This window comes from Ammospiza caudacuta, chromosome 2 (genome assembly GCF_027887145.1).
Source record: "Ammospiza caudacuta isolate bAmmCau1 chromosome 2, bAmmCau1.pri, whole genome shotgun sequence".
Taxonomy (NCBI): Eukaryota; Metazoa; Chordata; class Aves; order Passeriformes; family Passerellidae; genus Ammospiza; species Ammospiza caudacuta.
This window is the reverse complement of record NC_080594.1, coordinates 42,376,893-42,403,374: the sequence shown is the minus strand read 5'-3', so window position 1 is coordinate 42,403,374 and position 26,482 is coordinate 42,376,893. Positions and strand designations below refer to the sequence as shown.

At 41.1% G+C, this 26,482-nt stretch overlaps 1 protein-coding gene across 2 annotated transcripts; it reads left to right on the top strand.

The window, feature by feature from the left end:
• The first annotated feature begins 1,597 nt into the window (after positions 1 to 1,597).
• CWC15 (CWC15 spliceosome associated protein homolog) lies at positions 1,598 to 16,780 on the top strand. 2 transcript variants are annotated; one of them, XM_058799957.1, is made up of 7 exons: positions 1,598 to 1,698; positions 3,559 to 3,697; positions 5,266 to 5,378; positions 6,288 to 6,376; positions 7,115 to 7,225; positions 15,435 to 15,553; positions 15,839 to 16,776. In XM_058799957.1, the coding sequence occupies exons 2-7, from the start codon at positions 3,567 to 3,569 to the stop codon at positions 15,966 to 15,968; spliced, it is 693 nt and encodes a 230-aa protein (XP_058655940.1). In that variant the 5' UTR covers positions 1,598 to 1,698; positions 3,559 to 3,566; the 3' UTR covers positions 15,969 to 16,776. The 2 variants fall into 2 exon arrangements, with proteins under 2 accessions (XP_058655940.1, XP_058655941.1); XM_058799958.1 differs by lacking the exon at positions 1,598 to 1,698 and adding an exon at positions 1,783 to 1,948 and having other exon boundaries at positions 15,839 to 16,780.
• The last annotated feature ends 9,702 nt before the right edge of the window (positions 16,781 to 26,482 follow it).

Below are 26,482 nucleotides of genomic sequence, written 5' to 3'. Positions count from 1 at the left end.
GGTATAGCTTTGAGGACCTGACACACTAATTACAGCCACTATTTATTCAACTTCAGAGCGAAGCTTAACTTGCTTAAAATATTTGATTTTTTCCTGTACTAAAGGTCCAGTTCTTCCAAGTGCTTTCTCTGACGGCTCGTTGAGGCAAAGGGTGCAATTGCCATGGTCGCTGTAGCTCCCTGGACAGCAATATCTGTGGGACCTCTTGTGGGCTCTCTCCTAAATTGCATTTTGGATGTCCGGCACTCGGGAAAATGTTTCTGTGCTCACTTGTAGGTACATCAGAGAGCCTTTTACTTCACATGCATAAGTGTGGATTCACAGAAGCTTGACAATAAAGTGCATCTAAAAGGAGCGATAAACACAAGGAGGGAGCTGCATTTTAAGAGGGGGAATTTAATTCCTTAGTGATTGTCATTTGTCCTTCGGCTTCTTTACACAGACAGCAATGATTACAGAATCACAGAACACTTTGGGATGGAAGGGACCTTAAAGAGCACCTATTCTAACCCCCTGTCGAATGGCTCAAAGCCCCGTCCAGCCTGGCCCTGGATGCTTCCAGGGATGGAGCATCCTTGGCTTCCCTGTGCACCCTGTTCCAGACCCTTGTGAAAAATGCGTATTTTATGATTGGCTTTTTGCAAATATTAAAATGAATATTACATCTGCTGTGTTAGAAAGTAATGCTGTATTAATTCTCTTAGGAAGTGTGTTAAATATAGTTTTAGGTTATAAAAAATGTTAAAATAGAAACTATGCTATGTAGGATACTTTTTTTAAAAGAAAGGACTTGCAGTGAGATAGCAGCCACAGGACACCTGAATCTTTCAGAGAAAAAGAATTTATTGCCCTCTTATCAGAAGAAACAAACTTCTTCCCACCTCGAAGGTGCTGTTAGGATTTAGAGGAAGAAGTTGACTATGACCAGACAGAATCCTGTACTTGAAGGGAATTTATGCAGCATGTATGAAGTGTATGAATATGCAACAGGCTGTTTTTAAGGATTAATGCTTTGTTAATGTGTGTCCTTCTTCGAGTTCGTGCTGCCCAGAAAAAGGTACCCGGACGTCCGTAACTCTTTGTCGCTATTGTCTCACATTGTCCTAATTAAAATTGTCCAAATTATTATTACTCTAATTGTATTGCTATTTTTATATTAATTTTATTACTATTAAACTTTTAAAATTTTAAAAACAAGTGATTGGCGTTTTTCACAGCCTCAACACTGTCACAGTAAAAGACGTCTTCCTTATAGCCAATCTAAATCTATCGTATAAGCATCTACACCATATAAAGGACTTCTTCGCAAGGAGGGCAGGGACAAGTCAGACGTGACTTGCGACCTTACAGTCACAGTTAGGCTGATGTTCCTAATACACCCCGCCGCATAAAGAGAATGCCTTCTCCTCCGCCTGCCATTGTTTCTATCCTCCCCTGTTATCTGTCCAAGGCTACTCAACCCTCCTTTCTCCTAACCCCATCCCTCCCGGCCCTGACCCCGCAGCGCAGCCGCCATTGCCACCGAGGCGGCGCTGCCGCTCCAGCACTTCCGGCCCCATCATGGCGGACGCGCTCTCTGTGCCCGTCTCTATGGTCAGCGCTCCCGAGTCTATGGCCTGCCGCGGGGCATTGTGGGTGTCTGGCGGAGTTATGGTGGCGGTGTAGGGCTCGGCTGTGCAGAGCGGAGGGGGCCGCGCTGTGAGTGCCTGGGAAAGCGGCGGGGAGGCTGCGGGAGGGGTCTGAAGGCGGAAAGGCGGCTCTGGAACAGGGGGTGTCGGGGGCGAGGCGGGCTCGGCGAGGGGCCGGGCTGCGGCCGGGCCTGACGCTGCGATTTGGATTCCCCGGTCAGGGCTCAGCCCGGCAAGGCCAAGGCGATCCGGCTGCGGGCCGAGCTCGGTCGTTCCCTCTTGGCCGATAACTCGTGGTAGTGCTAAAGAGGCTTCTTCAGGTACTTCTGAAATCCGAGAGGTTTAAGGTTGAGTCTGGGTGTTTGAAGGCCAGCTTGAATCCAGACTGAGTTAGTTCTGCGAGCAGCTGCGGTTGTTTATCCTGGAGAAGAGGAGGCTCAGGGCAACCTCATCGCTTTCTACAAGTGCCTGAAGGGAGGCTGGGGCCAGTTGGGTGGGCTCTTGTCCCGGGACAAGAGGAAATGACCTGAAGTTGTGCCAGTGGGGGTTTAGGTTGGGCATTAGGAAGAATTCCTTCACCGAAGGAGTGATTGGACATTGGAATGAGCCGCCCAAGTTAGTGGAGCTGTTGTCCCTTGAGGTGTTTAAGGAAAGACTGGATTTTGGCACTTAGTGCCCTGGTCTAGTTGACAAGGCTATATTCAGTCACAGGTTGGACTCAACAATGTCAGAGGTCTTTTCCAACCTGGTTAATTCTGTAACCTAAGAGAAGCAGGGATGCTTTCCAGATGCTTCCTGAAAATACTGGAGCCACACCAGATCTTATTCTTCACTTGATTTCATGGATCCCCCTGTTACACATCATTAGAACAGGATAAGTTGTGGGAACAAGTGACTTTCTTGGATCATGGGTCTGGCAGAATGTGTGCCAAGCGATCTAAAATGGCTCACTGATCTTCAGCTGACTGGTACAGCATCACTGAAAAGTGACAGCTGTCCTAGATTAAATAAACCAAGGCTAGTTACCATCTCACTTATTTTTAAAGGTTTTTCCCTCTGTTAATTTTGTTTTTTGAGTGGTAGTTCAGTGGCAGTAGCTGTTCGGCCTGATGGGACGTTACTTTGGGCCACACATGATCTTATCATTTTGATGCTGAAGTTGGGTATTTTGTGCTCTCATTCAGAGTGACAAACTAAAAAACTAAGCTTGGTTTGTGCTTGCAGGGTCTCCAGGTCCTGTCAGGCAGTGCTGAACGCGGTGTGTGCTCCCAGGGTGGCTGAGGCTGCTTGGAGCCTGTTTCACTCTCATGCATGGAAGAGCTGATAGTGGAAATTTGGGCATCTGCCAGTTTGGTTTTTAGGACATGCTTGGTTCCTGCATGTTCTGGGGGAGAGTTGGTGACAATTTTTCCCTTTATCCAAGCTTTTTTCCTTGCCCTTTGTTTATGTTGCCTGGTGTTCATGAGTGGTTAGTGATCAGCACCATCCTAGGCACGCTGTGTCCCTGTGAGCCAGGAGTGCTCTGGGGAGTGATGAAGGGCTCAGCCCAGTAGGCAGTCCTTCTTGAGGGTGGTTTTTCAGGAGGGGAAAGAGTTTAGTTACCAGACTGTACTGCTTGCTTTAGGGATGGGAGATCAGTTCCTGGCTGGCGTTATTTGCTTTACAAACATAGCTTCATACTTAAATAGAGTCCATGTATCATTTCTCAAGCATATTGGAAAAGACTCTGTTGTGAAACCTGAATAGATTCTGTCAATAAAATGCTACTTAAACTTGGAGGATCATGAGCTGAGTGACAGCTGGTATACCAGCTATGTGTTACCCCTGGGGCTTGTCACTGCTTCTACTGTTCCAGGGGCAGAGTAGCTCCTAATGAGTGTCTTACCCTGTGAATTGTAGTAACAACTTGTTTCATCCCTTGGTTCTGTAGGAGTGAAGATGACGACAGCAGCCAGGCCAACGTTTGAACCTGCCAGAGGAGGAAGAGGAAAAGGTGAAGGAGACTTAAGCCAGCTATCCAAACAGTATTCTAGCAGAGATCTTCCTTCTCATACTAAAATCAAATACAGGTTAGTATCATTTTTGGAGTGTCAGGGCAAAGCAGGCTGGGAATGACTGTTTTGTTATGAGTGGCACTCTAAAATTTTCTCAATACATATTGATGTGCTTGACACTGAGCAAGGTCCAGATTGTGCAGGAGTGCTGAACAAGTGGGCTAAAAGTGAAAGTCTCAAAAGCAGAGCTAGGAGTTCAAATGCATTGCAGGTGATTTGGGGAGGTTTAATTTTAGTGATAATTTGTTGCTGTTTATGTACATGAATTATCAGAAGATGAACATTGGAGACTGGACTTCTTGGCCAGTGAAGTGGAAAGTGAGTTGGCATTGTGGCTGAGCCACAGGGAGTACTGTCACTTACAGAGCAGGTTGGGATGAGAGAAATGAAGTTGAGCACATCTTGAGAGCTGGAAAACCACATCATGTATTTGGCAAAGGACCACTGTAAGGGCATTGAGAGGAGGCAGGGGAGCCATGGAATAGCACTCGGGTAGTGGGATGTGTTGGAAGAGCTGATGTTGAGCTGCAGGTAGTTTACACAGGTCCTAGGAGAAGAAAATTCTTTAACCAGTGAGAAAGATAAAGTGATCTCATTAATATTTTCCTATGTTTGAAATGAATAATATTTTTTTTTCTTTTTGAAAGAGTAAATAAAACCTGGAGTCAGTATGATAAAATTTAAATTAAATCTGTCAATCTAAAAATGCTTATTTTATCTAATTGATGTTACTCTTGTCAGTGAAATTACTATTAAAGTTTTACTTTTGCCATTTTTTGTGTAGATATTTACCCTGCCCCCTCTTCCCTCCTGCCCCTTTGGTTTTCAAGAATATGTATTCATAAGGGAGTTAAGTGTTTTGGAGAATACCAAAAAAAACGACACAAAAAGTGCTGCCAAATGGGGAAAATTTATGGTAGTTTGTTTTGTAAAAAAAAGTGGGGTTTGAAGCACCAGTCTGTTGTTTTGGAAGATGTCTGTGGGGACAGAATTATACAGTATATGTTTTAAATCCCTCCTTTTGTGTGAGAGGGAGAGATGGAGGGAGCATCAAGTGCTTTTCTTCTTCCTCCCAAATAGCTAATAAAAAGTTGTCTTTGTTAAATTGCCAGCACTGTATCACTGCAGGAGAAGTCCAGTGTTTCAATCCCACTATGTTTGTGCGCATGGCACAGGGTTTGGGGAGATTTTGCAGCTCTAACAGGGATTCCAAATTCAGTTTTTTAATTACAAAAGCCAATTAAAGGCTTAATCATAAAGACAGGCTGTGCACACAATGTGCTCAACCTAGTGAAATGCAGACAGATGTTACCATCCAGTTTTGTAGGAATTTAAGCAGGGTCTTTTCATGCATTCAAGAGCCACCAGGAGGGGCAGGGCTGTGTGGTGTGGCAGGTCTGTGTGTGCAATGCACATGCACACAGGAGGCCTCTGCTGAAGAGTGAATAAACATATGTTACATGGAACCCAGTTCTTGTTCCCTGTCCTTACCTGTCAGCCCAGGATTTAGTGGCCTCCATGAAAAACTTGTCCCCAGCTGCAGAGTGTCAAACTCCAGGCTTTCTCCCTGTTTGTTGTTGTAGACAGACCACTCAGGATGCTCCTGAGGAGGTGCGTAACCGGGATTTCAGAAGGGAGCTGGAGGAGAGAGAACGAGTTGCTGCCAGAGAAAAGAACAGAGACAGACCAACCAGAGGTAAAAACCAAGAAACAAAAATATTAACTCCTTTGTGAAACATTACTCTTGCATGAAATTTGGTGTTGTAAGAAGTTTGCAGTTGCAGACAGCATGTCATGAGAGTAGAATGTAAGGTATTGGCCTGATAGTTCAGAGCTGTTGACCTGCAAGGGAATGTCCACTGGCTTTCACGCTGGCTTCATGCTAGCAGAAATCTAGGCCAGCCCGTAGAGAAGCATGGCCAGCTGATACAGGACAATTGTAATGAATTGGCAACAAGTGTGTACAGCTAATAAAGGGCTTTTTTTTGTACTTGGACCAGCAAGACCGGAAGGAGAAAGTAATGACTCATCTTCTGTTACAGCACCAGTGTAACAATAAATCTGTTTGAAAGTATGCTATTCTTTTCACATATGGTGAAGTAATAACAAAATCAGAGAGCCTTTTGAGAAATATTAATTTTTAGTATTTAAGTACAGCCTCTTGTACTTTAGGTTTAGCTGTGAAGCTATTGCATGGCTTTCAAATTCACAGGAGAAAGTAGATGTGGTTTGGACCAAACTAGCAAACAGTAATGCTTTGGGATCATCCTAAATGGCAACCCTCCAGTTGGATATACGTAATAAAAATATTTCTCCACTTCTGTTTTTCATGGATTTTTTTCTGATTAATAATAATGTCAATAGTAATTACTTAAAAAAACTTCTGGAGGCCAAACTACAAGTGTGGGATGTTATTGCTGCTCTTGAGGTTTCCTGCAGTGGAAATCAACAGGGACATTAAATTTGAGAAGTGAGGGGAAAGTAAGCATAAGCTTGTTTATCTCACTCTAATGCAAGACAAATTGTGAAGATTTTTGCTTTCTGACACTAGATGCTGTTAAATGAAGTGACTTAGACACTTTTTGTTTTTACTCTTACTCCGTAGAACATACAACATCATCTTCTGTGTCTAAGAAGCCTCGACTAGACCAGATTCCTGCTGCAAATCTTGATGCAGATGATCCTCTTACTGATGTTTGTATCTTCTTTTCTGTCTTCTTTCCATTTATTACCCTGCCTTAAGGATTTGCTGTTAATGCTATAGATACTTCTAGGTTGCCTAAAGATTTCAGACAGGTTCCAATGTATTTTCCTTTTACAGCTTCTGAAGTGTGGTGAAAGTCCAGAGTGGTTCAGAGGATTCTGGTCCATGCTGTAGTGGTATTCTTGGAAAGCACAAAAAATCTAGGAAACTGAAAATACCACTTGCAGTATGGGGAATTACCACTGGCTTAGTAAGAATTCCCCAAGGGTAGAGCTGTTGGGGTACCTGCGAATGACTGTCTGCAGGAGCTACCAGTGCTTGCCTATGACTGTGCTTCTTATTGCTGATATGTAGGAGTTAAGTCAGAGGCTTGACAATAAGCTCTGGGTTTTTTAATCCTGTGGTTTTTGGTCCCAGCAGTACCGGACAGGTTAATCAGGCACACAGAATGACTTGTATCACAATGATTGGAGAGTGACTGGGGACACCTAGTCCCTAGAGTCTGTCAGTTACCTAGCATTTTTAATTGCAGTCATCCCAAAAGCATAAACATATTTTTCTCTTGACTTTATTATAAAAGAGCAAAAACCCTATTTGTATTGTATTTGTTGCTACCCAAGTGTTTCAGAAATCAGCCAGCAGCAAAATGTAGCCTTAGTTTGGCAGCCCAGGGCCATTTTTTATTAAAGGAAATGAGCTGATTCTTGCTTTCCATTTGTTACTATTAGGAAGATGATGAAGATGAGGACTTGGAAGACAGTGATGATGATGACACTGCAGCCCTTCTGGCTGAACTGGAAAAAATCAAGAAAGAAAGAGCTGAAGAACAAGCTCGAAAGGTAAAATCTCAGACATTAAAAAGCACTTGTTTTTTGCGAACTGATGTCTGTTAAAACTGGTGTGCCTTAAGTACTTGGGATGAGTGAGAACTGGTAAACAAAGTGCTGTTCAAACCTCCTCTCAGATGGATTTGTTTTTCTGTCTAATAATTACTGGGGTTTTTTTCCAAATAAGACATATTGAATATTTCACTCACTGAAACATTTCATTCCCTTTTCTTACACTTTGTACAGGCAGTGAGTAAAGATAGTCTTGATTTCATGTGTAAGTCCTCTGCACTCAGCTATCATACCAAAGGATATAGTGGCATTAGTGAGCTGCATGCAATCTGGTGTAATTTAGTTTGCTAACTAGCTTTTATGAAACAAGAAGTAATATTTCTATTTATGAAATAAAAATGTGTGCTTTTTGGTGCTGCTTCTTATGGCTACAGGTTTTATACAGCAGTTGTTCTGTTACACCTTTGGTGTTGCAAGGAGCTCCAGTTTGAACTGTAAGACCAGAACTATTTTTGTGTGATTAAACACAGGCAAATTCATTTGAAAGTTGTCTCTGCAAAACCAAATAACAATACAGTAGTCTTTTCAGAACTGGGAGACTCCATTCACGTGCAGCTTTCATACCTGTCTATAATCTCTCTCTCTACATCATATTCTGCCCTTGAAAGGGGAGGAAAGTCCCTGTAGTGACAGATGTTTTCCTGTGAGTGGGATTCAATCCTATCCTAGTGGTCCTTGGTGTAAGAGGGATTGTTGGTGTGGAGTGCATTAGCAAGATTCCTAACTATCCATTGTACTTTGGAGTTTGGACTAGTTTCTGGGAGTGGTTTGTGTTGTCAAACTTACCAGGTTTTAGGTTTGTATTGGGTACTGGGGTAACATTGTATTGCAGCAGTGTTTAGAGTCCAGGTATTTCATCTGCACTGCTGAAACACTCCTCTGGTGGTGCAACAGAAGTAGTGGGTATGTACAGCATTCCCTCATCTGCTTTTACTAAGTGCTTTCTATTTTTGAGTAAGGCTTAAATAATTTTAGTGCTTTTGTGAAACTTTGGTTCCTTCACCTGGAGTGGTTTTGTACGTTTTTATAGTATACTCTCCATTAGTGTAAAACAAAACAAAACCCCCAAACCATCAAAAAGTCTATCAGAAAACCAAGCTACCTGTCACCTGTGTGTAAACTTATCTGAGGTATTTTTTAGAACATGCTAAATAAGCACATTAGATGCTGATTAGGAGACTAGTCAAAGGCTGCTCTGACAATGTCATGTTTTAGTGCCTCTGAACTACTTATAACCTTTCCTGTAGCTTAACATACACATTCATAATTCAGTGTTTTTCATGCATGTTTAGCTGGAGCAAACAGGGCTGAGCTTCCAGCAGATACTAGGAAAAGCTAGGAGAGGATAATGTTTTTACTGCTGTTGGCAGCATTGTAGTTGTGAGCCTGTTCTTGCCTAACAATATAAAAATTTACCTTTAGAATCAACAAGGCCTGTAAAACAAGTGAGCTCTGCAGTTTTGCACTTAAATAGTATGCAAGGCTAAAAGCTGTACCATGCTGCTTCATTGCAGAAATTGTGCTGTACAAGACTGTTGCTACTTGATTGCCCATCTGGCCTGTGAGAGGTTTTCTGCATTAAAGGATGTCTGAAAGTATTTCTTGTGTCTTTATCTAGGCATTTGAGGCACACATCATGAAGGAATGAATTTGTCTTTTGTAGTAACAACATGGTGAAAATTACTTAAAACCCTGTCAACAATTCGACCATGTATTCCTAGGTGAAATGTACTAAACTACAAATTAAGTGTAGCCATGTGTAGGAAAGATTTTAACTTCATGTGTCCTTGCACAGTACTTAAAATGAAATTGTCAGTCTGTGTGGATTTTCCACTTTGCTTGATAGTTGTAAGTTATGCATCAAGATTAAGCAGCATAACTGGTCACATTTCAGTGTAGAAAGCTTGCATTAGGAAAATAATAGTAAATTACAGCTCAGATAACTAAGTGCTTGCTTCTTTTATAATGTGTGGAAAGTAGGAATATCATAATCTCTCTGAAATTGTCATTTTGTCACTAGATGGTGCTAAAAGCCACAAAGTATTTGGGATAGCTCTTGTTTTGTTTTGCTGTCTCCTACAGATATTCTATGTTACTTTCATTGATGTTCTCTTACCCAGCAGCAGGGCTTGTAATGTCCAGTGCTGCATGCACAGTGAATAAGATTGTGTTATTTATTTGCAATAGTGCCCACTATTGCACACTCAGAATCTAGACCTACAGTGTTCACAGGTAGTCTCTCTTTAAAATTGGCACCTTCAATAAATAGAGGGTGCTCTATAGGTACCTGGAATTTATTTTCTTGTGGTTTTTTGGGGAAGAGCAAACTAAGACTATTTTGATGGAAAAAGTTAAAGCCAGAGTGGGCCACAGCCTTGGAAAGAGTCTTTAGGAGTGTCATCTTTGGAAAGAAGTCTTCTGTTTGTTGGCTTTGGTGTGCAATCTCTTTAGGTTATGCCTTGTTTTCCACGGCTTTGGAATAAGGTGTTACAGGCTAAGCATTTTAGAGTTATTTTAGATAAAATCCTTTTCCCTTAAGGTGCATGTTATTTCATGTTACTATGTACTGCAAGCCATAATTTAGACCTAATTTTATAGGTAACCTTGTATTAATAATTCAGATGACTTCAGGATAGCATCTCATGTAAAGTCTTAGCTGTGCTGTTGCTGTTAATCCAAATCCATGTTCAGGAATGCTTTACCTGCTGAAATGCTGCTGTCCAGAGTAGACAACGTGGATAAGCCAGTGGCCAGGCAAAGAGAAACTGTGGAGTGAATGTTCTCTCTTCACACTGATCGTCATTCTCTAACCCCATTGTTACACAGACAGATTAATGTGTCTCTTCTTGTCATCTTCTTGGAACATTCCAGGGTCTTGACAAGATTAAGTAGGTAAACTACTGTAATATATCCCAAACCTCTGCCATATATAGATATTTTCTCTTATACTTTAGTTATTTTGATTACTTCTGGGACTTCATTTAGAGTAAACTGTATTTTTGTTAATAGTCTTCACTCATAACTTTGGTGTCCATTATTTAAGTTGCCATTAAAGGAGAACGGCTTCTTTCCAAATGTATCTGTGCTGAAACAGCAGTTAAAAACAAAATATGTGAGTCTGCTTTTTATGGGGTGTCCTGTTCTCTGTTAACTTCCCTTATGGGCAACACCAATTTCCATAGAAACCCTCTAAATCTGATTTTGACAATATTAATATTAAGAGATTCTAATTGTTTGTCAGTCAAATAAACAGTTCCTCTCAAAGCTTGTTAACTTCTCAAAATGCTTAATTCCCTGAAGTTATGTAGAATCATTAAATAAATACTATGGATGTTTTTTTAAAATTGTTTGAGCGTGGGAATCCTCTTGATGTTTCCTCTACAATTGTAATCTCAGATTGTTTCTGGTAGACACTAAGCTGACCAGGAAATTCTAGTTTTGAATGCCCTTTCAGTGGAATTATTCTAGGTCTGTATAAAACTGTACAAACCCAAAATCGGTGTCTGTTTTAGCCATCCACAGATAGGTTTCAGGAAACATTTCAATATTCTAAATTAAGCTTTACAATGCTTTTGTTTTTCAGTTTTCAAGTGCTTCCTTAAAAAGTAAGTTGAAGTAATAAAAAGAAACATCAAACCAGTGAGCAGCTGAATGTATGTGTGCAGTTCTGGCAAACCTGTTTTAATATCCAGTCGTTCTTTGCTTAGCTGAGAGCAGAAAAAGTTTTCAATTTGTTTTCTAACAGTTTTATTTCACCAAGTGATTTCTCTATAACTGAATATATTACTTTACTGGTGGTCAGAGTAAATCTTAGCTCTGCCCCCCCCATTTTAGCCATGTCACAGGCTTTCAAATAAAACATCAGAAAATGAGTCTTGATAGCTATTAACCTTTTCACTTTAAATCTCAAGGATCTGACTAAAACTAGAAGATCAAATCAGTGATTAAGAAAACTTCAGTCAAGAGAAAAAAGCACATGGCAGAGTATGTTTCTTCATTCAGTGTGTGAGACATGCCAGGAACACTTAAACCGTGACAAGAACTAGTGATAATATCCCTTTCCCTGTGGACAAAATCACAACAAAGCTATGTGTGGACACTGCCATTGTGATTACTTGTTGCTCTGTATTTTTGAAGTTCCAATTAATTATTTGAATCTCTGTGTTGCACAGTTAGTAACTTGCGCAGGTTCAGATAACAGGGTGTGTCTGTGCATTCTTGAATTTCATTCCCTGCTGCTAAAGGCAGTGCTGTCATAGTTTGTCATTCAAAAATTAGCGTTTAAATCAGGTTATGCAATTCATATTTTTAAACTTTTTTTCAGCCTTTGATGAGATTGGGTATTTCATGTTTTCTTTCAGCTGCTCAACATCTATAAAAACTGAGTAGCATAACTAACTTTTATACAATGGAGTCATTTGGGGAATTTCAGCACTTTCTGTAAAAGTAATCTTGCTCTGTGCTAAAGGTAGGAACTATGCTCAAAATAAACATGGTAATGATGTTTTTCTTTCCTTTGCAGTCAGAAACAGATATGCCAAGGAAAGAAATTCCCAAGATTGCCTCTACCACTTGTTTTATCTGCCACTTCCCAATCCCCTGCAACTGTAGTTGACTTAAGTCAATGCAGTGTTTTTGCTAGCAATAATCAGCTGTAGACAGAATTCAGTTGAGCCCGAAAAGCCAAATTGTTGGGGCCAATGTACAAGTTGTGTCTCATAGCCTGCATGGTGGTGCAGTGGAGATGCAGGCAGTAGAGCCTGGAGTGTGGTTGGTCTCCTATGTCATAATTTAGTGTGAGCTCTAAAAGCAGTCTTGGCTCCCTCTTGCATCCTCTAAGCTCACATCTGCCAAGATGTGAGCTCAGGTGCGTATGGGACCATGTCCAGCTGTTGGTGTCTTAATCCAGAGCTAAATCCCTCTTTTAGTCTTACACTAGTGCTTGTAGTATAACACTTCTTAAAAGTGTTATTTCAGCTTTGATTTTTTTTTCTATCACCGCATTTTGTCACTTAATGCTTTTCTTTGTTATTAGAAATTGAACTATATCAGACTGATTGAGGCTGAAGGATATCATGTGGGTTATGTCAAAGCAGATAAAAGGTTAGAGTGATGTATGTATGTGATGCCTTTTAGAAATCTTAGTATAGAAGATTAGAATGTGATTCTGTGTGTGTGTAGGAAGTACAAGGGAGTACTGTCTGCCTATTTTTTATGATTCTTAATATTGGCTTTATCTTTCTCTAGTGATTCTGAATATTTCCCATTCAAATGACTGAGTGCTTTTTGCTTCTCTTCATGCATGGTGGAGAGTGCTGGAATTGTCAGCTTTGTAGGAATTGATGAGATTAAATCTGAAATGGGGAAAGGGAGGCAGGAGGAACTGCAGTTCCTCCTGAAGAGGTACTGGCTGACTCCAGTCGATTTTTGACCACTAAAAAAATTGTATGTGAAATGCATTGTAGTTCTCTGCATGTCAGTGGTGGGTGGATGCATTTTCATGCATCATAAAAACCCAAACCAAATTAGTAATGTCTGCCTCAGATAAGGTAATGCGTGATGCACAGGTTCAGTGACTTTGGATCGTGGCTGAAGTTAATGTCTTAGAGGATGAGACTGTGCCATGCTCTACCTGCCACCTTCAGAAGAGTTCACCTGGACTCCAGCTCTAAAATGAGAAACTGCTGCATCTGTTTGCATATAGAAGCTTGGAATAAGTTCACTCCACAGAGCCATTTTTCAATAGAGGGCTATTGATTTCTTACAATGGTCTTAATAGTGCTGCCTTCTCTTGATTAGGAATTTTTGGTTTGTAACCTTTTCATTTGCTCTCAATGTTTTTCCCTGGCCTGTTGTGTTTTCAAAGCCTCACTTTTAATGCAGCACTGGAGATTAAAGTTAGTGGTGCAGAGCCCACCTCATTTTGGACATCACAGGGAAAACTTCACATGCTTGCATCCAGCTGTAAATTTGCTGATGCCATAAGCAGTACCTGATCACCTCCTGGGAGGTACCTGAAGATCAGTACTGGGTTTTCGCTTGTTCCAGTATCCAGGATTTTGCTTGGTTTGAAAGCAGTGCTTTGCATGCATGTGCTGTACAACAATCTGAGGGCTGCTGGATTTCTGGGAACACATGGCAACAGACTGCAGTAAATGGGATTTCATGGCTCTTGGCTGTTCCATGTTACATGGAAGGAAGATGGTAAATCAAAGGTTGGCATCCTGTGCTTAAGCAGCTGCATACATTTCTTGTCTCTGATCCACAGTGAAAAGTATAATTTGAGTTTATATTTCTAACATGGGAGGTAATTGCTGTTCCATATCAAATATTTTTGTTCTCCATGTTTTCTTACTTACTAGGGTGATAATAACAGAAGCTGGACAGCAAATATTAGATTTAGAGCTGTTTGAAAATTCAAAACCTCAATTGATTTGTGTTAATAACTTCTAATTGTTGTGGTTTGTGTTAAAGCTCCATGGATACAGTAGCAGGAAAGAGCAAGTTTTTCCAAGGCATATATTTTAATAAGGGCATTACAGGGCTTGTCCTGAAGCTGTACTTTGCTTTTGAGCAATGTGCCCATCTGGGGAACTTTTTCCATCCCACTAACAATTAATTGCAGCTGGTTCTACATTTTGTGAGAAGCGGTGTAATGGTAGATGTTTTTTTATAACTAAAACTTGAGTATATTTTGAAAAGTAAAATCTTTACCAGTGATTCTGTATCATCTACTGTTTGTGTGTACATTAAGTCCATGTTCTTAAGAAAGCAGAGGTATTTTAAAAGAAAATTTCGTAGAATCACAGAATGATTTGGGTTGGAAGGGACCTTAAAGGTCATCTCCTTCCAACCCCCTTGCTGTGGGCATGGACACCTTCCACTAGACCAGGTTGCTCAGAGCTCCATCCAGCCTGGCCCTAATCACTTCCAAGGATAGGGCATCCATCCAAAATTTCACATGCCTGATCAATTTAATAGAAAAATACTGTAAATTGTAGGTAATAATAAATAACTTAGTATTGATTACATGTTTGAAGCTAGGAAACTCTAGCTAGCATCATCATCAAGTTTAGCTTTTAAACCTTGTTAACTCCTGCAGCAAGGAAACTGTTTCCTGTCTTGAGATCCTGTAGAAGTCCTCAGCAGTTAATTTACTGCAGGCTTTTTCTTTCTCCCTAGCTTGGGGACAAACCCTCACCTCATGATCTCTTTGTTTTTAATTTATGTAATTTTTAAAATGGTTTGATGGTTTGATTCTCCTGCAGTGCTAATGAGGTTTCAGTTCATTTTTTAACCAGTGTCTTCACGCTGTACTTCAGAGTAGGAAACCTACTTAGTTATCCTAATTTAAAGAATAACTTTCTTTCCCTACTAGTTCTTTCATCAAAGAAAACTCCCTGCAACATCTGTGGAAGCTTGTGGAAAAATATATAAAGTTAATATTAAACATTAATTTTGAAGTCTGAAAACATTTAAGTCACTAGATGTGCTAATAGAGCTTGAAAGTGTGGGCAGTGAAATTACTTTGTGTTACTTGTAGTGCATTGCTTCACTTAGGCTTGAGTTATATGCATTTGACAGTACAAGGACAAGAAAATTTGTCTGCTTCTTAATATTGAAACTCTTAAATAGTCTTATGACATCCTCTGTTCATTTCACTGTGGTGAGGTTCTCAATATTCTTTTTAATTGGTCCCTAGGGAAGTTGTAGTTGTAAAATCCAAACAGCTGCTGAAAATAGAGGTTTTAATATGCTGTATGTTTTCTTCTGCCTACTGAATATTGTATGATGTACTGTCTTTTCTCATGAGGATAAAGAAACACTTTTAATGTGTATACAGTTTTTAATATAATAAATATGTATGTGGTAAAGCTAGAATTTACCTGAATATTTGATGGCACATCAGATCTAAGTAGAGCTGATATGAGTGTTGCTAGTTTGACAGTTTATTAGCAAAGTCAAGCTCTGTAAAATATCTGCTTCTGTCCTTAATCTCCTCATGTGCAAGTGCCAAACACTCTGAAAAATCTGAGCTAAGAATTAAAGCTCCATCTGTGTGAGTGTTCAAAGCTAAATAATGTGTGTCTCTACCAACTAGATGAGAAAAGTGGCCTAGAAAAATAATATATGCATTTCTGGTTCTCAGGAACAAGAGCAAAAGGCGGAAGAAGAGAGAATTCGGATGGAGAACATCCTGAGTGGTAACCCACTGCTGAACCTCACTGGGCCAGCACAGCCTCAGGCAAACTTCAAAGTTAAAAGGAGGTACTGTGCAGTCTGTGCAGTGACACCCATCCTCTTGCTGACTCTCACTGTTCAGAGTCAGAAAGTGTTAGCACTGTAGCTGGTTTCTGTTTCCTTCCTCAGATCTTGTCACAAGCATGTAGGAGATAGCTTGGAGTAGAAAAACAGATAATCTTTTCTGAAAGACTGAAATCTAATCCTAATGACTAGTTGTTCTGTAAGAGGGTCAAACTCCATTTATATGTTTTTGTATATCTCACCTAATTTTGATACAAGCTTACTGAAATGAAAAATTTCTGTTTTCAGGTGGGATGATGATGTTGTCTTCAAGAACTGTGCCAAGGGGATAGACGAAACGAAAAAGGACAAAAGATTTGTCAATGATACTCTGCGATCAGAGTTTCACAAAAAGTTCATGGAAAAGTATATCAAGTAGTACAGTGTGCAGTAGTGCAGAAGGACTTGGTAGGTCATGGCTGTTCCCTCCATTTCCCTCAGAATTTAAGACTGAATGTTTGGTCATGGATTCTCAAATGCTTTTCCAAGACCAGCAACAGCTTCATAATTAATAAGTGATATGTATCTGGAGTTTTTATTCCTGCATATTGTTTTTCTTTACAGTTTTAATTAAACCAATTTGTGTCTCATGAATGTTTTTTTTTTCTTCATGTGTGTTTACTTTTACTGTCCACCTGTAAATGGTAAAAGAGAGAAGCTGATTTGCAATAAATACTCCTGATCATTTAAATTGCTTTCCAAAATGCCCTGTATTTGTAGTGATGATGGTTTGTAACTTACACAGCTTAGATAGATGTCAGTATTAATCAAAGGTGAGGAAGAGCTGAGTATGGGAAGCATTGTGAGCTGAAAAGAACTATACTTTCTGTGGCAAACTGGACTTCCTCTTAAAAGCTAGTTAGAAACTTAGTTAATCTTGATTTTTAGTTTCTTTTTTTCAGTCTGTGTGTGTGCCCCTTAATGGTGGTAATATAATTGTTAGAAACTTGCAAGTGCTTTTATCAAACAAGTGACACCAAGATACCATAGAGCACTTTGTTTTCTAATATCTGTGTTAACATTTAGGATGATATGAAATATGAATGACTGCAAAAAAAGCTAAAATATGAAGGTTTTATTTTGTTCTGTTCTCCTGTCATCTCAGTTGCATTTGAAATTTTGGCCAAGTAATGCACTGAATAGGAACATAACATTTTCAAAATGGAGCAGTTACCTCTCTGCCTAGGAGGTGACAGTGGCAGAACTCAGATGTATTTATGTAAAATTCTTGCCCATTTCCTTGCCTATATTATGCTCTGTTGAGTTTGTTCTCACAGATGCTGTTTCTTAGTATTATTTTCAATTTCTTAATTTGAAAACTTACCCAATTTTCTTAAGAGAGTAAATGTAGAGCACAGCATTTCAGATTTTTGTTTGACTGGCATCCTGTAAAAGCTTTCCTTAGCTTTAGCTGTATTTACCACCCTTTCACTAAGCTATGCATAGCTTACTAATGCCAGCAGCTCATACCCGCCTTTACTTGGAAATGAGATTTTCAGCATGCTTGGGGTCATGTGAGCTACTGGAGGAATATGTGTTTGTGTTATTTCTGCTGCCTGCCTCATGGTAGAAATTATTCTTGGGAAGCAGAAAAATGGGTGTAGTTTGTAAGTCTCAAAATTAAGTGACTAAAATCTTGGTATATAGGCAACATGTTTAGAAGGTGGGAAGAAAAAAGTTAAGGGCTGTACTTGTCAGGGCCTGGCAGTGGAGAATCCAGCTGCTGCTTCAGGTCCAACCTAGCAGCACAGTTGTCATGGCAACAGCAAAAAATACATTGGTCTTGCAGTATTCTGAAATCGAATTGCTGTGCCAAAGTGGGTGAGCACAGAGTCTTATTGGGTGGGGAGACAGATGGAATGCCAGTTCAATGCCCTCATGGGAAGTCACACATGCAGAGTGACAATCATTTGTATTCCTGAAGTCACGTAATTTTTCTTGGAAAAAATAACTTTAGAGAAGTCAGATGGCTGGGGTTGAATGAGGTCTTCCACAGGCATGCAGGCAGCTGTTCTGCACACCTGCAGGAGCATCCATTCCACAGGCATGGGGAGCAGTTCAGCACACCTGCAGGAGCATGCCATTGAAGCATGACACAAAGCTGTGCTGGGTCATTTCTCCCAGCAGCTCCCTCCCTCACAGGTTCTGGAGAAAGATCTGTAGGGACTGTAGAGCTCCAGGCTGGAGCTTCATTTGAGGGTTTTTGTTGGCATTGTTTTTCACCTCCAGCACAGAATTTGCAGATTTTATCTCTGATGTTCTCCTTTGAAGCTTTTGTATTTTAGCCTTCTGGAGTGTGAGCTGACCCACAGTCTGAGGACTCAGCAATACACCAACACAATATGCTAATTAAGGAATCTCAAATCTTACCTTTTGGTGGATTTTGTATCATTAATTACTGAACTTCCTTTACTAGTACTGGAAAATCTGAAGTGCTCTGTGATTTTTTTGTCAGGGAAGTGCTTTCAATATTGATGTTTAATTTTCTACTGTCCTTCTTGCATGCATCCAGGAAAAATAAGCAGGTCATTTGTTTTTGTAAAACTGCAGTGTGAGTTCTTGAAAAAAGAAATCAGATTGACATTCTACACCTCTGCTCTCAGCAGAGCTTTTTTTCCAGGAACCCCTGTTCAGTATGACAAATAGCTTTCAGCAAGGACAGTGAACCTGGCAAAGGCAACTTTTGGCAAAAGGCAATCAGGAAGTGAAGTGGAAGAAAGTTAATGTTCAGTATTTCAAGGGAGGCATTATTTTGCAGTTCTGGCAATCAGGATCATTCAATCATGTGGTTTTGTAAGCAACATCTGAACTTACTAGGTAGGTATAGACAAAGCCTGTCTGCTTTATAAACAGTTTCCCTATTGTTTATGGCTACCTTTGGAGTAGCATTGCAACTGAAAACTAGGATCTGTTTTCCATGGGGGCTAACAGTTAAACTTCTAAGGTTTTCTACAAAACCTCATCTTTCAAATTTTTCTTGGAGTATGTTTTATAATTCTGAAGGGATTAATAGTATGTGGAATAAAGCCTAATGGTAGTCCTGCAGCTGGAAATAATTGTGCTGTGTGTATACAGGGTTCTAAAACATTTAGTGTCTATTTGTCTTCAAACCTTTTTTGGTGAGTGCCAGTTTTACTGTGCACTTGTATTTTGTTTGAAGTAAAATCCTGGGGCAGGGGCGAACTGGTACTTGCTCTGTTTCCCTTGGAGTGTCTCATGGGCAGCCCAGCTGGTGCCTGCTGTGGTGACAGCCCAGTGTCTCTTTTCAGCCAGGCAGGTATCAATTCCCACTGAGGTGCTGAAATTTCTCTCTACAATACAAATACCTGAAAGTCTTTCATGCTGGAGGAGAGATCTGAACACAAGGTCAAATGCATGGGGGATGTTGCCCTCAAGTGTTTCACTTCAAAGAAATCTAGGATTCAAGCCTTGAAGGGATGTGCTGATGCTCAGAAAGTGCTTCAGACTCAAGTGTTTATTCATATCTGCAGTCAGGGTTAGTTGGAGTGTGAAGGTTTTTTGTTTTTGTAAGGAAAGTCAATCACATATAGGTGCTTCTCTGATTTTCTTTCTTTCTCATGGCATAGTGCTCTGCGATACAGATTCAGGAGGAGGGAAAGGAAGTACCCACAGAAATGTTTTCATCCATGTTTTCATTCCATCCTCATTCCATCTCCTGTCAGCTTCTAGAAGGGGGTTTAATTAGTTGTTATTCAAAACCAAAACTCCCTGTCTAATTTTGTCATGCCTGTTTGGAAGAGAAATTTTGGGAAGCTTCTTCCAAGGAAGCTTCTTCCAAGGAAACAAAGTCTTGTTGTGAGTTTTGCTGTGAGTTCAGCTGTATCTTCCTTACCAAGGCAGACTGAAACATCGTATCTAGTGATAGAAGCAAGTGCAGCCTTGCTACCACACTGTATGTCCCAAGATACAGTGCCAGCAGAGCAAAATTGGGCACATCTGGAAAATTCATGTTCCCTAAGAAAGGCTTCTCTGAGCTCTCTTTTTGCATTGTGGATAAGCAGAAAAAAGAGTAATACTTCCTTACATGCCCCAGTCACTGATTTGAAATAAATAAAAAAAAAAATAAAGCAAACAAACAAAAAACCAACACATTGAATTCTTATGTTACTCAATCACAGATAGATATTACCTTTGTGCTGCTTTCCTCCTTGGATTGAGGTCAGACAGGTTGGCCTTTCTGTATCTCAGACTTGACTTTGTTTTCTTGGCATAGGTGGGTGTATCATGGGATGTAACTCAAGAATGACAATAATATTGTGTCTGGTGGGGAAAAATTAAATAGTGACTATGTCTAGTTTTAAATTGCTTTAGTTCAGAGTTGGAATATACCAAAGGATTGTGTAGTAGTTTTCTTTCCCCTTTGTAGCATCTGACCAGTAGCTCAGGACCAGAACCTTCAAGTCACTGATTTTACCAAAACATGTACTTTCAAGTGGAGAATTTTCATTATAAAACAAAACCAGACAAGAAAGCACAAAATTGCTTAGAATTCTAATGTGCCTAGTGCAGCTCTAATGAGAGGAAAAGGTCATGTATATCTAAACAAATTATGTCTCCTAACCCAAATCCCACTTTGCCCCCAAGCCTAAGAAACACATTCTGAAGTAGAGGGAAGAAGTGCTGTACAGAATGAAACAGTGAAAGAATGGAACAGAGAAATCTGATTGCTCTCTGTTGAAATCAGTATCAGCTGCATAGGAAAAGATTATTTCTAAATTGCATACTGGAGTATCATTTGGAAGACCACAATGGGCATCTGTTCTGATAAGTTTTATGGAAATGGAGGCTGTAAAGCAGGCTGTATTCTGAAGAGCTTAAATGCTCAGCACTCAGGGTGAAGGGCAGAATGAAAACAGGGTGTTCAGTCCCCCAAAAAGCTGTATTTGGATGCTGAGTATTGAGCTCTTCTCCCTTTGGTGGCTACATTACTTACAAATCTGCCACTCCAACCAGATCTTGTCTGTTAAAAAATACTCCTGTTAAGAAATTGGGCTATTTCTGTTTTTTCTGAGTTTAGTGGATGGGATTTCAAGCAGTTGGGCTTTCTCCAGTGAAAAATGGTTATTTTTTTTCCTGCACTGGGAGAACAAGCTGTGAATTTGAGTTGGATGAGGGTGAAGGATACATCTGCCAGTTAGTCTGCTTACTTTCAGATGGGATCCCTTGTGGCTGGTCTTTTTTGGGGCTGCCCAGTTGAAATTGGTGGCACATGGGTGCAGCATTATGATTTATTTTAGAAGGTAAGACTTCATTGGAACTTCTTTGCAGTTTGAAACTTTGAGTGCTGAATTAATTTCATTTGGAGCATAGGTAAGCTGGGATTGGTGGTGAAACCAGGCAGCAACAAAGGTTATCAACACCAAACAAAGAGTAGAAAAAATTGGAGTGTTTTGGGAATAAGTTTGGTTTCTTTGGCAAGAAATTGGGTTTCTTTCTTCTGGTGATGAGAACTGTCACTTGCACCCCTAAAAGGACTGTGTTAAACCAACTTCCCCAATTACTCCTCCTAGCAATAGATGGATTCATTACAAATTTTCACTGCAACACTCTTTTTGGATAGTGCAGCATCATGATTTATTTTAGAAGGTAAGACTTCATTGGAACTTCTTTGCAGTTTGAAGCTTTGAGTGCTGAATTAATTTCATTTGGAACATAGATAAGCTGATGATAACAACAATAAATCATGTTTTCTGAGAACTATAGAAATTATTTGTAGATGTTGAAATCTCTAGCTGTTTTATGCCCACCTCATATTTTAATTTTCGCATGCTTTTAAAAATGTATATTCTCTCTTTCAATGCATCCTCTTTTCAGGTGAGAGAATGAATAGTTTTAGAAAATTCTGGGGCCATATAATTTAAAAAAAAAAGGCAAATAAAACTCGTTCTTTATGTAATATGCCTTTCTACCATTTGTTCCAATATAGAATAAAAGCCAGATGGTGTTATGTGGGCATTAGAGCAGGGGATTGTAACCAGGGCTCTGGAGTCTCTTTGCAGCCAAGATGGTGGCCTGGATTTTATTGCTCTTGATGGACTTGTGTTGCAGAACTTGTTATATTCATGGAGTCGGGCATGAGCAAGGGATGAGGCAATGACTTTAGCCCTGCTCTGAGATGGGAGGGAAGCAGGGTTCAGGGTTTGGCTCTACTTCAGCTTTTATGAATTTACAGGAGTGGCCCAGGCATGTAAACTCTTCCAGTCCCAAGCCTGGATCTGAGGAGAGAACAGGGTGCTGCAATCCCAGCTCTGATCCTGGTGGAAGTGGGTGTAGTTTTACCCTTGTGGTGCTCAACCACTCGGAGCAAGACAAGGACCCTCCTTAGAGCATAAGAGAGATGCAGAAGCTCTGAGTTAATGCTGCTCAAGGCAGGGGATAGCAGGAGAAGTGCTCAGCATTGGTCACTTGGGGAAGTTCACACTTGCCAGGTCAGACTCCTGCAGGAGGATGGAGCTTGGGACATCCTTTGGCTGCTGGGATGTCTCTTAGCTCAGCTGTAGCTGCAGAGCATGAGAGCATGTCTGGAACCAGAGGGAGAATGCCTTTGGCATGAAAATTTTAATGAAATTCCACATTTTCAAAGTCACATTTTTCATCAATTAGCAGTGATATGTATAAGAAATATTTTTTAATTTTACTCTTCCTTTTAATAGAAAGCTACTGGCAATTGCTGATTGCGAATGGGAGCATGCACGGATAAAGTTTCTCCATTCCTTACTGCCGTAGCCTTGCTGGCTCCTCTTCAGCAGTTGTTGGTTTGGAGTGGATTTTTTACTTAATTTCATCCCTTTTTTCCCCCCCAGTAATTACTCCTTGCCAAGAGTATCAAATCTGAGAACTGGAGTGAGTGTGTTGCAAGAAAATGAAGAGATGCCACAAACTGCCTTGGTACAAGGGAATGTGAGGAGGGATTTCACAGAAGACCTGGAGGGTGTTTGGACTGCACTCAGCTGGAGGGAAACACAGTGCAGAACTGGCAGATGCAGGAAAAATATAATAAAATTGTGAAATTCAGTAAAGGGAATAGATCTTGAAAGCTATAGGGAATAGATCAGGAGGAGTGTGATGGGTAAGCAGGAAAGATGAGCAGAGTAACAAGGACAGAAAGGAGCTCTTCCCACTCCTGCAATGTGCTTTGGGCAAAGAGGTGATAGCTCACTAAGTGGGCCCAGGTGGACTCTCTGTGTGCTCTCCAGGGCTCAGCAGCACTTGTTTCAGCTGCCCCAAAGAACGGGTTCCAGAGTCAGCACAGACAGTTGATCCTTAGAGAGCCAGTTCAGGTGCCTGTCTTTCAGCCAGGCTTTCCAAGGGTCTTGGTGTCTGCGGGAAATGCTGAGCAACATCTGAGATTGTGGTCAGTTAAGAGCCATCTGAAAGGGAGCTGGAAGATTTTAAAGCTCTGATTTCTGTCCTAAAATGCTCAAAAAACCAGTGCTCTGAGATGTCAGTCCTGTGACTGGCATGGCTCTGGTTTTATCCCAGTGTTTTACTGCTGCCTGTGGTGGAGTTAGTCTTGGTCCTTGCTGTTGTAAATGGGAGAGCAAGACCAAGACGTTTCTAAATATGTTTCTAAATACCTGGATTTTTTTTTTTTTTTTTTTTTTTTTAGTGAAATACAATCTCTAGAGTGAAAATATCAATAAACCAAAGAGTTTTTTTAATATCCTGGACATCCTAAGAGTCAGCTATGTATTTTCCTGCCAAGTGCAGGGAGTCTAGTAGGATAAGCTGCCCCTGGCAGCTGCAGGGACAGTGAATAACTGAGTGTCTGAGAAATCATCTCCAAACCCAAGGAGACAAGCTGGGCATAGGAGGGGTGGTTTGATGCTGAATGGCATAATTATGGAAAAACCCAGAAGCTGCTCTTCCTAAGAAAAGAGATTTGTCAGGAAGCCGAAAACTCCCCACCAGTTTTCTTGGCCAATGCAGCAGAAACAGCAGAGACACTCTGGGGACAGTGGAGTGGGAGCATGAAGGACACAGTGGGACAGGCACTGGGTCTTCAGCAAAAACATCTTCTGGAAATGGGGGAGTGAGTCCAGGGTTTGGTCTTTTTGAGGTTTTTCATCCAGCATTCAGTAGGCCAGAACACTTTTTTTTCAATTTCATTTTGTGGCATTTTATTTCCTTTGCTATCTTTTCATTTCACTTCATTTCTTGATTCCTCATTTCACTTATTTCATGAAATGAAATCTTGACATTTCAAATAAATAATTTCAATAAATGAAGATTTTTCGTGAAGGAATTAAGTGAAAACAATGGAATGGGATTGGGAGAAAGGAAGTGCATCAAAATGAAGCTAAAATAATGAAATAATTTTCATTGAAATCTTGAGATTTTGTTTACTTTCATGAACTGAAGGGGTTTTGTCACAGCAGGGTGCCCATACTGCTCACTGTACACTATTTGAATCCAGCCATGATGCTGTGGGTCTCAGAGCAGCAGTAAGCTGCCATTAGGGCTTGGGTTGGGGTTCAGATTGCTGCAGAGCCTGCAGCTCCAGGGACACTGGGGCTCGGAAAGGCAGTGCAAGGCATCAGGGCAGGGTGCTACATTGCCAGCTCAACACTTCTTAATCTGTACACCTGTGGCAATGAGAACCTCTGCCTCAGTGCCAAGCTGCCATTAGGGTTAGGCTTGGGCTCAAGCTTAGGCCTAGGGTTAGGGACAGGGTTGAGAGCAGAGTCTCTTCTACTTCAAGCACAACTTCATGCATGTTTCTCACGTGGGAAAAATCTTGCTGCTGGTGAAAGATCCAAGGAGAAAGCTGACATGGGTGGGGCGCAGGCTGTCGAGTGCTAGGAAATGTTTGCTCTAAAGGGTGTATGAAATTCCTCTCTAAAATGGAAATGAACCTGGTCTGTGGTAGCTGGTTTGGGTCTGAACAGTTCAACTGGATGATGCACAGAGAACTGTCACACCCAGGGGCTGTGTAATAAATTAGTGTTCAAATGCAGACCCAGTTCCCACGATCACACACTCCTATTCGCTGCAAGCTCAAAGCCCCGTGCTTAGGTCAAGATTTTTTACCTGGAAAGTTCCACATTTGAACAGGCCTGGTCACAGCCAGAGTCACTGGGGGATAACAGAAAAATTTCCCTTAGCATGAAAGTCTAGCTCACTCTAGAATCAAATTCTTTGTATTCCAACTTTCTTCTGCCACTGGAGGTGACCAGATTTATTTTTCTCCTTGTTCTCCTTCTTCTCTTCTTAATTTTATTGTTCCCTATAATTAACCAAATTTTTTATTGTGCTTATTCCCATTCCTGTTTTTCTTATATTGTTTTTCTGATTCCTATTCTTATTTTTTATTTATAGCTTTATCATAGGATGGTTTGGATTGCAATGGATTTTTGAAGGCCATCTAGTCCAACCCCCATGCAATGACAGTGGACATCTTCAACTAGATCAGGTTCCTCCTAGTCTGGCTTAGTTTTATCCCTCTTGCTTTCTCTCTTCATCTACTACCGCTGCTACTATAATTGCTGTAACTATTTTACTACTGGTATTAGCATTTTCATCACGTGCTGGACTCACCAAAACCCCCATCCCAGAGCATTCCCAGTTTCAGTGCCAGGTAAGAGCAGGCGGAATGAGCCAGCAGAGGGAGCGGTTCCCACGCAGACGCCTTGTGCCAGCTGGCTTTGCCCAGGAGTTGGCCCATGGCTCCGGAAAATGGCACAGGAGGGGTGGATGGGGACAGGGATGATGTAGGCTGGTGCTGCAGTCCTGTTCGGGGTCGGGTGAGGCTTCAGAGCCCTGCAGGCAGAGGAGCCAGCGCACACAGCCATCTGGGTAACACGATAAGGCACTCATGGCATCTGAAAAGAAAGGCTCAGCCATCTAAAAAAAGCCCCGCGGTGGGGATAAGGCATTATTTAACACCTTAACTGAAAGGGCTCTGACCTGTGTGCCAGATTTAGGCTTGAGGAATGCATACAATGATTTCATTTAAAAGCAGATGTGCACAGAGCTGGCATAATAATAATCTTCAACAAATATCCTTATTTACAGCTTGAGAGTATGATTTGGGGCTACCACACATGGCCCCACTGTGAAGGCACTGTACAAGCACCTAGATGAGGGTAGCTCATACCTCTTAAGCTGTTCAGTCTCAAAACTGAACAGTAAAACTGGTGGCACATGAGAACCTGACTGCCTGGGCTTTCACTGCCTGTTTCTGGCAGGGTTGAGCTGGAAAAAGATGTGGGAGGCAGCAGGGTGAGGGTGCAGCAGAGCAGGGTAGGATGTGCACTGAGAGGGTGAAAGCCAGAGCTACAAGAGGGATGCTACAAGAAAGCCAGAAAGGGAGCTTTTACAAGGGCATGTAGTGATGAGACAAGGGGTAATGGCTTTACAGAAGAAAAGTTTAGAGTGGACATAAGGAAGAAATTCTGCCTTGTGAGGATGGTGAGACAGTGGCACAGGCTGCCCAGAGAAGTTGTGGATGCCCTATCCCTGGAAACCTTCAAGGCCAGATTGGATGGGGCTTTGAGCAACTTGGTCTCACAGAAGGTCTCACTGCCCAGGGCAGGGGTGTTGGAACTACATGTGCTCTTTAAGATTCCTTCTATGAATTCAGATGGGATTTACACCAAGCAGCAATTTTTTTGCACACCAAATTGCATTGCAGTTTTAATAGCAAGCCTACCAGAAATGGTCGTCTTAAAAATGCTCCAAGTAACTGGCCAAGCAAGAGGGCCTCCACCTCTTCACACCTTACAATACCTTTCTTCCTTCTGGAGCTTCCTCCCAGCAGGATTTCCCTACCTGGGCTGCTCAAGGCCCAAAGCAGGGAGCAGCAGAGGGATGTCAGCTGTCAACGGTCCCCTCTTCTCATTGTGAGCCCAGCTGTTCTGGAGGAAGCTTCAC

Excerpts from the sequence above, each read along its gene's own strand:
- CWC15 (XM_058799958.1), top strand. The coding sequence starts at position 3,567 with ATGACGACAGCAGCCAGGCCAACGTTTGAACCTGCCAGAGGAGGAAGA. Across the intron at positions 3,698-5,265 it reads CATACTAAAATCAAATACAG|ACAGACCACTCAGGATGCTC; the intron begins GTTAGTATCATT and ends TTGTTGTTGTAG. Across the intron at positions 6,377-7,114 it reads CAGATGATCCTCTTACTGAT|GAAGATGATGAAGATGAGGA; the intron begins GTTTGTATCTTC and ends TGTTACTATTAG.